This window comes from Choloepus didactylus, chromosome 11, assembly GCF_015220235.1.
Source record: "Choloepus didactylus isolate mChoDid1 chromosome 11, mChoDid1.pri, whole genome shotgun sequence".
Taxonomy (NCBI): domain Eukaryota; kingdom Metazoa; phylum Chordata; class Mammalia; order Pilosa; family Megalonychidae; genus Choloepus; species Choloepus didactylus.
In genome coordinates, this window is record NC_051317.1 from 39,212,347 (window position 1) to 39,227,656 (window position 15,310).

At 38.8% G+C, this 15,310-nt stretch overlaps 1 protein-coding gene across 1 annotated transcript in view; it reads right to left on the bottom strand.

Annotated features, from left to right (window-relative positions):
- DNAH5 (dynein axonemal heavy chain 5) overlaps positions 1-15,310 on the bottom strand; it is a 249,075-nt gene that overhangs the window by 192,829 nt on the left and 40,936 nt on the right. The window contains exons 13-16 of the mRNA XM_037799237.1: positions 14,043-14,128; positions 13,266-13,587; positions 11,890-12,096; positions 2,765-2,936 (exon numbers count right to left, since the gene is read on the bottom strand). Of these exons, the coding sequence (XP_037655165.1) occupies positions 2,765-2,936; positions 11,890-12,096; positions 13,266-13,587; positions 14,043-14,128 (787 nt within the window). The remainder of the gene's footprint in view (positions 1-2,764; positions 2,937-11,889; positions 12,097-13,265; positions 13,588-14,042; positions 14,129-15,310) is intronic.

A 15,310-nucleotide genomic window follows, 5' to 3' on the forward strand; every position in this document is an offset into this window, starting at 1 on the left:
ACTGTTATTATCATAAAGTACATTTTTAACTGTGTTGAAGTAATATTGAACACTAACATCCATGGATGAAAAGGCCAATTCTGAAGGAAATGAACAATAATTTTATATCAACAGTAAAAATGATGGTTAATGGATTTCCATCTAAGGGGTGGTATATTTTTTCAATAGATAACATACAATAAAACCTCTTTTTTATAAGACTATTTCTCTAGGAAATGAAATTGATATTGTCTACAGAAAAAGTCAGCGATATATACCTACGATGGATCAGAGATATAAACACATCCTAAATACCTTTACTTCCTAAAAAATAGAGGCCTAAAATGTCACTATAATTTTAAAGCTAATTATTAAAGAGGTTACCCATGATCCCAAAAACTTCTACCTGGTAAGCATATTCACTAGTAAAAGTAAGCTAACATTTGTATTTAAGCATGTATGCTCAATAAAATTCTTTACTATTCAAAAAAAAAAAGTCTCTTTCTAACTGATCGATGCTTCAAAGCTTCTTCAAGTTCATCTATGCAAAGTGTACAAAATCATGTCCAAAGAAGTCCTCTGTGTTATTTTGAGGAGTAGCCAATTCTCTTTTAAATGCATGATACAAATAGCCACCCAAAAATAATGGAGTTCACTCACTAACGCAATAAAGAATCCAACTATCCATGAGAGTCAACAAATTTTGCCTTCAAAGAAACCTAATCCATGTTCAATTTTGCTTCCTTAATATAAATAACAAAAAGAAAACATAATAGAATCACAGAACTAAGAACAGTTTCTTTAGAAACTATCGCCCTATCTCCAGGGAACACTATAACAAAACATCCAAATGGTTAACACTTTAATCCTAATATTCTCTAGGGAAAATATTAGTAAAGTCTACTTGGTAGTCTTCTCTAATTTGGTTGTGATAACTCTTATCATGAAGATTTTATACATTTTCTGAATACCTCCTTCCAGAATTTTAGCCAATTTCCTCTTGTTCTATTTCCTGAAATGTATTTTGGAAAGAATATTGGTTTAGAGGCAAGGAAACTGGATTCTAAACTCATCCTTTCTTCTTACATCTACGTGAGCTTGGAAGCCATTTTGCATCTTTGGATCTTAGTTTTCCAAACTTCAAATTGAGGGACTTTATTTAAGATTATTTCTACAATCTTTTTAACTCCCTATAATTCTACGGCTGTCTGATAATACATTTCATATTGTTCAAGCTTCAAATTATGATGAGCCAAAAAGATATCCCATTCATATCCAAATATCCCTTTGAATCCAGCTACCAATCTAAAAGGAAAACAAAGTGGGGAGAGGAAGGTCAACCATAATTCCTCACTCCAACCCTCAGCTGGAGTACTTCCACAATATTCTTGAGTTCACAGCACCCTGTAAATGAAATAGCTGGAAACTTCTGAGCACGAAGATATTTGGAAGGTACGGTGAAGAGCTACTGATAAGGCAAACTTTTGACAATTTAGGGCTATAAATAGAGTAGGTACTACTTCAACAGTCACAAACACCAGACCAAGAGAAGGGTCTGGGGTTAAAATAAAAGAGAGAGGGGGAGGTGAAGAGATTGATAAAAGGAACATTTCAAGAGGCATCTAAAAGGGGTGACCCAAAGTGAAGTGATGGGAATCAAGGGGTAAGAAGAGTGTTAGGGAGATAAATGGAAAGAGATTAACTATAGAACAATTGCAATTATGAATCTGAAGTGTATGGTTGTCTAATACACTCCCAACAGAGTGAAATACCAAAGAAGTGTAAGAAACAGCCTGATTTTCAAGCACTTGGTGCTCAGTTTGGGGAGAAAGATGGAACCATGCTAAACATTAGAAGACAGCCAGAATATATAAATACTCTAAACTCAACAGGTCACAGGAGGAAGTTATGTCAGAAGAAGGGTAGTCAGAGTGGGCTTCTTGGGAGTGGACTTAATCTAGGCAATAAAGAGTAGGAGAATTGGGCCATGGTGACAAGAAGGTGGAAGATGCTGGGTGGAGGAGCAGAATAGCTATGTCTAAGTCTCCCTGAAAAAACTCTCCATTACCATGTTCCAAACTCTGTTCCACTGCCTACCAGAGAAGACTGTAAGGTGTCGATATGCTCTCCTAGAAGGTGGACAAGGAATTCTGGGAAATACCATGTGAAAGAGCTCACTTTTGGAGACCTACTGGACATTGCCATATTAAAGGCTCTGAAAAGTCCTCCAGAAAAGAAACCTGCTTGACCTTGTGTAACCTGGATTTCCCAGACTTATTTGGGCGCAGACCCCCTCTTTGCAGCATACGTGTACACATTCTACAGAATTGCATTTTATGGAGTATATCACCTTACACATATTTTAAAGAGTATTATGTACATAACAAAGAAAAATAATATTTGTTTAACTTTTCTCGTATATTCTATTGTTCAGCACTCTACTCTGTCCAAACCTCCACATCTTTCAAATAAGAGTCTCAAAGTACACTAATCTATGAGTATAAAGAGCTGAGTAACTCCAAACATCGTTTAAAATCTAATGTCCAACAATAAAATGAATAAAAATATATGGTTAATCTTTGGGAAGAAAATTAAATAGTGAATATTTACAGTTTCCAGTAAACTAGTGAATTTAGGTATTTTGGTAAAATTCCTTATGAAACAGCTTAAGAATAACACTCCTCATTTCATTATTTATATCACAATATTTATAAGAAATTATACAACAGATGTTCAGAATACAGCCTTTAAAATTAAGAAACAATGACCATTTAGACAGACTCACTGATCTTGCCAAAAGAGTTTTCTAAATATTTCTCAATGTTCAGTGATGTCCAGTTGAGGGTGGTCAAGCCAGGTTGGAGAGCTTCATCTACTCGAGCCAAATGAGGGACCATCAGTTGCTCAACGGTAGGAGGCATTTTTGACTTTACTCTCTGATATTCAGCCAGCATCATCTGCAATGAAAGGGAGGTTAAATAATTAATTAGTATCTCACTTGTAGTATCTACTAATATCTCATATTTTTATACAAACACAAAAGGACTTCTTTTATTTCAGGTCAAACTGCAGGGCTCAATAGCAGCCTGACATACACAGTGGACAAGGCAGAATGAAAACAAGACAGAGAACCTCCTACTAAACACAAATTCCTAATCCAATAAATACAATTGAGGATGACGGGAAAAGAATCCAAGAATAAGAGTTTCTCAACCCCCACCTAGCCTAAAAGGGGAGAAAAGTTCTGAGTCAAGTAACTCTCCCCTAAACCATGCTATATCAAGTTAACATCCCGTGCATCACTAAACTCATTCATTCAACATCGTATGCCAGCGCCATGTGCTTCTTGCTCCCCTGGGCACCTTCTATGGACCATATTACCACCCAAAGAATCTGAGTCACCAGAGCTCTACTTCATCCCATTGCTGGGATTACAGCTGGGTCTTGAGGCAAGACTCAATTGTTACATAAATGAGCCAAAGAAGACCTCTGTGTTTGGGCCCCTATATTGTTTACTTCTTCAAAACAGTCTGGAACCATCAGCCCAAAAGCCTGCCAGCACCAAATTCAAATTCTTTCACATCCAATTATTTTAAATACAGTCCAAATAAGCATATTCTTAGACTACAATTTACCTGTTTATAATGTTCATTGTTTATTATCTGTCTTACCAAACTAGAATACACTTTCTATAAGAACAGAGACTCTGTGTGCTTTGTCCATTGGGCCTAAAACAGTACCTGGCACATAGTACTGATTAATCAATATTTAATCAATTAATTAGTTATTAACAGAAAGCATTTTTGACCAGAAACTCATGGACTCTGACCCTACTTTGAAATTTACTTGTTGTATAATGTTCAACTGTGTCATTATTTTGTTCAAATGTTATCATTTATAAATAAACCTAACAGTACTTCAGTTTACCATTCAAGGTAATGTCCATGCTAATATTCATTAATTATAAGAATACAAGTTTAATGCCTTTCTAAAATATAACTGTTTTTAAGCCCTTCTTTTTAATGTCTGTGTTGGTATTATCTTGTCATTATACCAATGTTTCCCAAAGTGCTTTTCCTGAAGGACTAGCCCCAAGATTCTACTTAAAAAATGGCCCCTGGATAGACCATTTTTGAAAGCAGTGTACACATTATCCCCCTTCTTAGACAAGACACTCATATTAAAGACTCTAAGAAAACTGCAGGAAAGAAGGAAGAATCTCTGAAAGGTTTGTGAATTTTGTTAAACTCAACATTTCCAGATAGGCCACAAGATCCTTTCTTCATACAATACTTTTCAACAATTCCTGTAATACCCTCTCAATTTCCATGAAAGCTACTTTGGGAAAGTCTAAACTGTTGGTTCTATTTGCAGCTGTTTACATATTTCCTGAAGTTTTTAGCCACTGCTCCCCTTTTTTCAATTCCTATCACTTACTCTGGGAAACAGTTCTCACAATCAGCAACAAACAGGCTTTCTACTTCCATCCTTTCATCCTGTAACCCCACAATGTCTTATTCATCCATTTTACAAAGAGAAATCAAGGCTTCAAAGGGTGAAATAATTTGCCCAAAGACAACAGTTTGATTCCAGGTCAAATTGGCTTCAGGATCTACATTCATAAATATTACCCTGTGCTGGCTCATCTCTTTCTAGTTCCAACAGCTTTCCAGGGACTAGACAAAGAAAAGAAACTCTCAGCTATTTTGGCATATCTGAAGAAGTCTGAAAAACCTGTTAAACATTCAGCCATTAACTCTACCACACCTTAAGTGTCCCTAAAACATTCCAATAGATCTGCTCTTATCAGCTACTCATGCTTGGCAGGAACTTCTAACTCTTTCAACCATCAAGATATAATCAACGCCACTAGGAGATCTAAGACGGTGGCATACAGAGGAGTGGAAGCTAAGTAGTCCCCCTGGAACAACTAAAAAAAACCAGAAACAACTAGTAAATAATCCGGAATAACTGCAGGGGGACAAACATGACCATCTACTCATCATACACCAACCTGAATTGGGAGGAATGCCCGAGACCACAGCATAAAATCTGTAAGTAAAAACTGCAGATCCAAATTGGGAGACCCCTCCCCCACAGCCCGAGCTGCAAAGCCTCGTGGTGCCAGAGAGCAGCTTTCTCCCAGCAAGGGAACATAGCTGAGCTGAGCTCCAACTGGGGTTTTAATTAGTGAGTGTGAACTGCTCACTACAAGGTACGAATCCCCAACAAGTAGACAGAGGCTTTGGGTGATGACTGACCTTGGAGAGCTGGAGGGTTGCCTCAGACTAGCTCTGTTTCTTTTTTGACTCAGTGGAGAAAGCCTCAGCCATTTTCAGTTCCCAGTTCTGTGACCCGGACAAGGGTATAGCACAGGCAGAGAGAGACCATTGAAATACTAATGACCTCCCCCTAGGGCATCTATCTTCTCTAAGAGGAAAGGGGTGGGGCCCAGCTCTACTACCTGCCTTTTGTTCAGAACTTACACCAGTCAAGAATTATAGGCTAACAGGCACCGCCTGCTGGGCGGAAAAGCACAGTGACCCGAGGCCTCACAGGGTGCACCAATTTTCTAAGACACACCCTCAGGGAAACCAGATACTGAATATTTCTTCCTTCTGGGACCTTAGCCCATTCTGGTCTGGGGAGGCCTGACTGGGGTAACCAAGGAAACCATGCCTGGACAACAGAAAACTACAACCTACACTAAGAAAAATGAGGTTATGGCCTGATCAGGGGAACAAACTTGCACTTCAGCTGTGATGCAGGAATTGGAACAACTAATAATAAGTCAATTCAAAAGGCTTAGGGAAGATACAGTGAAAGAGTTGAACTGTATAATGAAAACACAGGATGTACATAAGGTAGAAATTTCAAGTTCAAAAAACCAACTGGCGGAATCTATGGAAATGTAAGGCACAACACAAGAGATGAAAGACACACTGGAAACATACAACAGCAGACCTCAAGAGGCAGAAGAAAACACTCAGGAACTGGAGAACAAGGCACCTGAAAGCCTAAACACAAAAGAACAGATAGAGCAAAGAATGGAAAAATCGAGCAACGTCTCCGGGAACTTAAAGACAAAACTAAAAGCAAGAATTTACGTGTCATTGGTGTCCCAGAAGGATAAGAGAAGGGAAAAGGGGCAGAAGCAATAATAGAGGAAATAATCAATGAAAATTTCCCATCTCTTATGAAAGACATAAAATTACGGATCCAAGAAGCGCAGTGTACCCCAAACAGAATAGATCTGAATAGGCCTATGCCAAGACACTTAATAATCAGATTATCAAACATCAGAGATAAAGAAAGAATCCTGAAAGCAGCAAGAGAGAAACGATCTATCACATACAAAGGAAGCTTGATAAGACTATGTGTGGATTTCTCAACAGAAGCCAGAGGCAAGAAGGAAGTGGGGTGATATATTTAAGATACTGAAAGAGAAAAACCACCAACCAAGAATCCTATATCCAGCAAAACTATCCTTCAGATATGAGGGAAAGCTTAAAATATTCTCTGACAAACAGACAATGACCGAGTTAAACCTGCTCTACAGGAAACCCTAAAGGAAGCACTGGAGACAGAGAGGAAAAGACAGGAGTGAGAGGTTTGGAAAACACCTTGGGAGATAGTAGCACAGCAATGTAAATACACTGAGCAAAGATGACTGTGAATATGGTTGAAAGAGGAAGGCTGGGATCATGTGGGACACCAGAACAAAAGACGAACAATAAAGACTGGGACTGTGTAACTCAGGGAAACCTAGGGTGCTCAACGATTGTAATAAAAGGTACAAATATGTTTTTACATGAGGTAGAACAAATGAATGTCAGCATTGCAAGGTGTTAAAAATAGGGTGGGATTGGGGGGAAAATATAATCAATGCAAACTAGAGGCTAGAATTAACAGAAACATTGTATTATGCTTCCTTTAATGTAACAAAAGCAATATACCAAAGCTAAATGCATATGGGGGGGGTGGGGAATAGGGGAAGGGTATGGGACTCCTGGCATTGGTGATATTGTCTGACTCTTTATTCTACTTTAGGTTAATGCTGTCTTTCCTTTTGTCACCTTCTAGCTATCAAGTTTTTTTGTTTGTTTGTTTGTTTGCTTTTCTCTCTTTCTCTTGCCTTTTTCTTTTGCCTCTCTGCCTTCTTTGACTCTTCCTACATCTTTGTGGAAGAAATGTCCTTATATAGAGAGTGGTGATGGTGCTCAATACATAAATACATGACTATATGTGGAACCAATGATTGTTTACTTAGGACAGAATGTATAGTGTTTGAACAAAACCATCTTAAAAGAAATGGGTTGATGAAGAAACCCTGAGGGCACTATATTGAGTGAAATAAGACAGACACATAAAGGCAAATATTGCAGGGTCTCACTGATATGAACTAATTATAATATGTAAACACATAGACATGAAATATAAGTTACCAGGATATAGAATGAGGCTAAAGAATGGAGAGCGGTTCCTTATTATAATCAGAATGTTCAACTAGGGTGAACTTAAATATTTGGAAATGGACAGGGGTGATGGTAGCACATTGTGAGAATAACTAACAGTGCTAAGAGGTGTGTGAAGGTGGTGGAAAGGGGAAGCTCAGAGTCACGCATGTCACCAGAAGGAAAGTTGGAGGTTAAAAGATGGGAATGTATAAACAGTGAATCTTGTGGACAATGTCCATGATTAACTATACAAATATTAGAAATCTCTCTCACGAACTAGAACAAATGTATGTCACTATAACTAGAGATTAATAATAGAGAGGCATATAGGGAAAAAATATATACCTATTGCAAACCATATACTACAGTTAGTAGTATTTTAACATTCTTTCATCATCAGTAACAAATGTACTATACCAAAACTATGAATCAATAATGAGGGGGGGCGTGGTTAGGGGTATGGGAGGATGTGAGTTTCCTCTTTCATTGTCTTTGTTTCTTTTCTGGAGTAATGAAAATGTTCTAAAAATTGAAAAAAAAAAAATAATTGTGTTCATGGATGCACAGCTGTATGGTAGTGCCATGGGCAACTGATTGTACACTTTGGATCTTTGGATAGTAATATGGTATCTGAACAATCTCAATTAAAAAAAAAAAAGATATAATCAATGCCAACCAGATGATAATTTACTTGCTCAAATTTTCATTTAAAACTATGGAGATCTTAAAACATTCTTTGACCCTCCCGCCTACCAAAAAGTGGGCTTTATATACCCTCCTCTTGAATCTGGGGGAAGGGGGGCTTAGAAAGCCCAGCAGAGGACAACAGAAGAGATACAGCATGACTTCTGAGGCTCAGACATAAAAGGCCACACAGCTTCCTCCTTGTTTGCTGTAACACATACTACTGGAACCCTGAATAGCAATTTAAGAAACTCTGCTATCCTGCAGCCTATACTGGAAAGGTCATGTGTAGATGCTCCAGTCTGTCGCCTCAACTGTACCCAGTTTCCATGCACCCCACCAAAGAACCAGACATAAGATTGAGGCCAGACCTTCCACACAGAACATCTGTCGCCTGGATGCCACTAAATATCCTTAGCCTGTGCCACAGGGAACGGAAGAGCCACTTTGCCAAGCCCCACTCAGATTCTCTTTCTATAAAATCATGAGCTGTAATGAAATCATTGTTGTTTTAAGTCGCTGCATTTTGGATTTGTCTGTTACATGCAACAGATAACTAGAGAAACAACTCTGTTGGACAAAATTATCACTAGTAATTTTATGGGCTTCTAAATATTATTTTCTTAATGAAAGTATTATTTTCTTTATAAATATTTAGATTGATTAAGCAACTTTCCTAACATGCAAGGAAAATCTAAAATAGAATCCCAACATGCTGAACAGTATTCCATGAGTCAGTATTTTAGGAATGTCTGGCTATTGCCAATATTAATTTTTTAATATAACAAGATGCAGTAGGAAAACAGTAGTCTACTCTGACACACCATAGTTAGTAACTATGGGACCTTGGCTAATTCACTTGACTTCTCTGAGCCCCAGTTTGTCACATAAAATAAAATAATAGTGTTCTGTCCCACTTACCTAAAATGGTTGCGGAGAAAATCAAATGAGATAATGAACATAAAAATGGTTCAAAATGTTAAGCACTATGCAAACCAGTGGCCTTATCAGCATTATCATATGATGTCAACCACTAAAAAATTTTAACAATTTCTGTATTGTCAAATATCATGGCAGCTTCTCTGAAGCTCAGCCTCTGAGCAGCGTTTGTCACTGGTGACCAGTTCCTCTCCCAAAATGCACTTCTTACTCTTGGCTTCTGTCTTGGCTTGCCAGGCTGCTATGATAAATGCCTCAGGCTTATTGGCTTAAACAACAGGAATTTGTTGGCTCATAGTTTTAGAGGCTAGCTGTCCAAAATCAAGGTGTCAGCAGGGCCTACTTCCTCTGAAGTCTGTAGCATTCTGGAGGTGGTGTGCTGGCAATTCATAACTCAAACTCGGCCTCCATGACATGGCCATTTCCTTCCTCATCTTTCTCCTCCTACTCTGTCCAATTTCCTTTGCTTATAAGGACTCCAGCCTTATAGGATGAAGGCCCACCCTCATTCAGTTTGGCCTCATCTTAACTAACAACATCTTTAAAAATGGGTTCACATCCACACCCTGACTTACCTTAACTAATAACACACTCCAACTTACTATCTACAAAGGGGTTCACACCCATAGGACTCAGGGTTAGGAATTAAACATGACTTTTGTAGGGAACATGATTCAATATCCAACAGCTTTCTTGACTTCTGGTTTTCTCTTACCTCAAAAACCAGTCCTTGGTTTTTTTTTCATATTCTTACTTTTCTAGCAGCAGTGTTAGTGTTGGATCTCTTTCAGACTGTCTTAGTTTGCCAGGGCTGCTATAACAAGGTACCACAGACTAGTCAGCTTAAACAACATGAATTTATTGTGTAACAGTTTTAAAGACTAGAAATCAAAATCAAGGTGTTGGGGAGAGGCAGGCTTTCTGTAAAGTCTGTAAGGTTGTGGTGGTGGCTTGCCAGCGATCCATAGCTCAATCTCTACCTCCGCCACCTGCCCATCTGTCTCCTTCCATCTCCTATTTCTCCTGTTACTGCGCCCAATTTCATATGCTTAAAAGAGTCCAGTCATACTGGATTAAAACTTTTCCTAATTCAGTTTGGTCTCATCTTAACAGGATCTTTGAAGATCCTATTTAGAAATGAGTTCACGTTTATAGGACCAGGGGATAGAACTTAAACGTGTTTTTGTGGGGGACATTATTCAATCCATAACACAGGCCAATGACTTTAAATAGTAACTATATTCCAATTTCTCCCAAAAGTTAGCCTCCAGTTCTGACTGTTCCATTGAAATCCAAACTTACATATCCAACTGCATGGATGACGTCTCCGTTTGGATGTCTAAAATCATCTTACACTTAAGATGGGAACTATTGACTCCCTCCTGCTCCTCCCTCTCCCCCCAAAATAAACTCCTTCCAGTCTTTGCTATCTCCATAAATGGAATTTCCATTCAAGGCCACTGCAAATTATTACACAGGTTAAGCAGGATACAACCTCCACAGCAATACATTGCAGCACTACTTCAATCCATTGAGTTATCACACTAAAAACACAGGAATTATCCTTGAGTTCTCTCTTAACCTACTTCTTGGCATAACTCTCTAACTCATAATAGTATAGTGCCATCTTATTCAAGCTATCGTCATCTCAGCCCTGAACCAGCACAATAGCTGCAAACTGTCTTCTCACTGATACTCTTCTCCCCTTAAAATCCATTCTCTAGCCAGCAGCAAGAATGATTTTTATTATAAAACAGATCATGCCTTTCCTCCTGCTCAACATCCTTCAATGGTTCTCAGTTTTCCCAAAATAAGACCCAGACTGACCATGGCCTCGGAGACCCACGCGGCCTGGTCCCTGCCAACCTCCCACCTCATTCCATGGCACTCCCCCCCTCAGTCCCTCCACTCCAGGCATCCTGACCACTTTCTGTTCCTTGAACATGCCACCCCACAGGTAGTCCCAGTTAAAACCTTTGTAAGAAACTACAATTTCTCCTGCCTGGAATGGCACCTGTAGATGTTCAGCTGGCTGGGTCCTTCGTAGCCTTCAATCTCAGTCCCCCTATAGAGAGGTCTGTCCACTCAGTCTAAAGTATCTCTTTTATGTTATTCAGTCTTGCTTTCTTCACAATTCTTATCAAAAGATGGAATTTACTTACTTCTCTTATCTTTTAATTTTTGACTCCTTATCCCTAGAATGTGAATATCATGAGAACAGGGGCCTTCTCAGTCTTGTTTACTGCTGATCCCACTCACCTAGAGTAAGGCTTGGACCACAGCAGGAGCTCCATAAATAATGGGGGAATCTATGAATGAGTTGTGTAAAGAAAACATTAAAGGAGAAATACTAAATCAACATGGGCACTCGCATTTTCCATGCTCTAAAAGTACTGTACCTAAAATACGTTGTTCTTTTCTTGTGCTATAAAGGACACTAGGTGGTCAATTGGCAAGATTTCAAAAAGACTTGAAGATTAAATAATGGTACTTAATCAAAGTTAGTTTCCTGATATCAAAACTGTATTGTGGTTATGTAAGAGAATGTTCTCATTTTGGGATACATACACTGAAGTATTTAGGGATAAAGTGACATCGTGTCTGCAACTTATTCTCAGAAAGTTTTAAAAAATTATAATATAAAGTGAGAGAAAGGATAAAGCAAATGTTGTAAAATGTTAACACTTGGGGAATCAGGTAGCAGCATTTGGGAATTCTTTGTACTATTTTTGCAATTTTTCTGTAAATATGAAATATTCCCAAATAAAAAGATTTTTAAAATGCATTCTGAAGCCAGTCAGGAAGAGGTGAAAAAAGAAACATACTATACCTTCATGTTACTGAAGTTCTTTTTGTATATATCCCGTTTCTGGAAGAGGGCAGCTGCAAATGGTGAGACTTCCAAACCCATCTGTGACATGCACTCTGTTTCTCTAAATAAAGTTAATATCTGAGGATCAAAATTCACAAATAATTCTCCTGTGCCTGGAGCCTTCACCAATAAAGAAGCCTCAAGTCCTATGTGAATGTCTTCAATCTGTGGGAAGAAATCAGCATTATTCCTATTGGAAAGTTCAATACATATATGGGGTATCCAGCTCAGCCATTTCTGGGAAGGAGAATTTTTAAGTGCTCTTCCATGGAGTCGAATGTCAGAATTTAAAGCCAGTGGAATCACACATTTTTCTCTTTAAGTTCACTTCCAGACAAGGGCCTTCAAGTTCATGGTACTGATATTACACGGTCAAGTCAATAAAATGTTTTGTCATGATTCTGTCACATCCGACAGGTAAGTGGACACTGTAGTAGTGGTGACTTTTCCAAAGCCATTTAGCTCCTTGATACTTTTATGCCAACTCAGTTATTGTTCCTAATAAAAGTTTCATCAAAATTATTAATCTCAGTTATAAGTTATCTAGAAAAGCAATGAATACAACTAGGGAGAACATCACTGTTATTGACCCAGAGAACAAAAGTTGAATGTGGAAACTGAGATATCAAGTTAGAGGCCTTGAGAAACTGCATTTTATCTGCCAACATACCTCCTGCCAATCCACAAAGATATGCAAGTGTTGGGAGAATATGAAATATAATACAATTTTATTAACCACTAATATACATAGCCAAAGAAAATTTAAGATTTTGTTTAAAAGACATACTGGTGTTCACTGACACATTCAAGATCTTACTGGTAAGGAAGGAAAGAAGGAAGGAAGGAGAGAAGGAAGAAGGGAGGGAGGGAGGGAAAGAAGAACAAAGAAACAGAGAGAAATAAACAGAAGGAAGGAAGGAAGAAAGGAAGGAAGGAAGGAAGGAAGGAAGGAAGGAAGGAAGGAAAAAGAGTGAGAAAAAGGGGGGAGGAAAGAAAGAAGGAAGGAAGGGGGAAATGAAGAAACAGAAGAAACAAAAGAAACAAAGAAACAAAAATTAACAGGATCTTCTCAGTTTGGAAAACTGGAGGTTGTAAAATAAATAAAATTGAGTTTCTATTGTCTGGTTTATGGGTTTTTTTTTTAATTAACAGTTGTCTTTCTTTGTGGACATATTATAGACTTTGACTGGATACCTGCATTCAACCAAATCTGCCTTATAAAACACCAGCAGCCCCAAATTTCCATGGGAATAACACTATCAGATGCTAGAGGGGGCTTCCCTGTCGAATCAACAATGGGCATCTCCTTGAAAAGCATGAACTTGGAGTCTCACCTGCTGAACCCACGCTCTGTGGTAGAGAACCTCAAACTCCAGGAGAACCTTGGCCATCCTGTTGTAACTGCGAATCACAGGCTTGGCTTCTGCTGCCCGCAGCACAGCCGGATGCTGCTGGAAAAGCTGCATGGGTTGCTGAATTCTGTGGAAGAGCTGACGGGCCCACAGAATCTTCCCAGCGATGGGAGGCTGGTCTCGAGCCAGAGGAGGATCGTATTTCTGCTTGGTATACAGCTTTGAAATCATGTCAATGTCCGCCCCATAGCTCTCAAGAATAAGCCGGTATTTGTCATCAATACCAAGATTAGGTATATTCAATCTGATTATAAAAAAATAATTAAAGACTATAATTAATGGAAAGATATCTAGCAATCTCTTTTATTAGGTTTTATTTTAAAACATATGCCATTTCTGAAAGAAAATGAGATATCTTAGAAGTATATTAAGTGAATCAAAATAGTAAGGATCCTTCAAATCTAGGCAAAATTATGAACTTGGGAAGAATTTTTTGAAATTAAACACTAGAAAATATTATTACAGGCAGTCACAAGGCACATCAAAGCTCAGAATATTCTCTACTTGCAGAAATAAACTTAAAAACTGAAGTTAAAAACAGTGACGAACTTAAGAACTGTGACCTTAGGACCCAGATTGTCAACAGCAGGTTTTTCTTTCTATTAGAATATGAAATAATCATAATAATGTAAGCTAAACTGTGCTCACATTACTTCAGTTTTAGAAAATAAAATTCAGAAAATTATTTCACAATTTTACCTTTCAAATTTCTTTAACATACTTAGAGCTTGGTTTGTGTTTTGAATGTTTTCAAAGGTAACATCCATGAACTTCTGCAACTCATTCTAAAAGAGAATCAAAACTGATTATGGGCAATGGATTAGCATTAGCAACAAGATAAAAGAACTCCCCATTCTCTACAAACACATATAACATAGGACAGAATATAACAGAAAGTTTACTATGCACCTGAGCTCAAAAGAAAGATAAATGCTTATGGTCAGAAACCAATAGAGACTTGCAAAGGAGGAGCAGAAGAGGGAGTTGGCTCCATGACCAGCTCCACAGACACTGGGGGCAGATACAGACCCCGGGCTCAGCACCAGGGCTTTATCACCAATGTAGGTAGAGGAGCTGTGGGTCCTTGGCACGCTGCCCAGCCCTTGCAAGGGATGAGATGATTCTGCCACAAGTTGGGGAAAGCTGAAAGAAGACTTGCCATCTGTCCAAAGCTATGAATGGGAAAAGGAGTCATCTTAGACCAGGGTTCCCATACATTTTCTGTAAAGGAACAGAAAGTAAATCTTTTCGGCGTTGGGGAACCCAGGTCTCTTGCGTAACTACTCAACTCTACCACCATGGGGCTTAAGATGCCATAGACAGTACATAAGCAAACAGACAGAGCCAGATTTGGCCCTTGGGCCACACCTTGCTGACCCTGACCCCACAGCAATTGAAATTCAATGCCAGTGCCACAGGTAGATTAGGGATCCAAGTTCATACTGCACATAGGAGAAGGTCTAAACCAAGAAGTTAACATAAAGGTTTATCTGGGTTGGTAGAGCCCCAAGGCACTCAGCAGAAGTAACTGCAAAGCCACTGTATAGAAACAGTTCCACAGCTCAGGGCCAGAGGATTCCTCCAGAAATAGTAATAATAATAATAATAATAATAATAATAATAATAATAATAACCCCTGAAGAAGTTAAGCTCAAGAAAATGCACAAGACACAGCATTCCATTCTTGGATGGAATCAAGATGGCAGAGTGAGAACTTCAGGGCTCCAGCCCCCACAGAATCTTTGAACAACCAGCAAGAACTGGCATAGACAACTTTCTCAAACCTCCGGAAAATAGTTCAAGGATTGCAGTAACAGGGCAACCATCAAATCAAGAAAAAGTCCACTTAGAGCAGTAGGAAGGATCTCTTGGTGCTCTGACTGGCCCCTCCCCCACTGCTCCACCAGCACAGCCTGGACCCAGCCTGGCGGTCCCTGGATAGATCCTGGTCCCGGGGCAGATCCCTG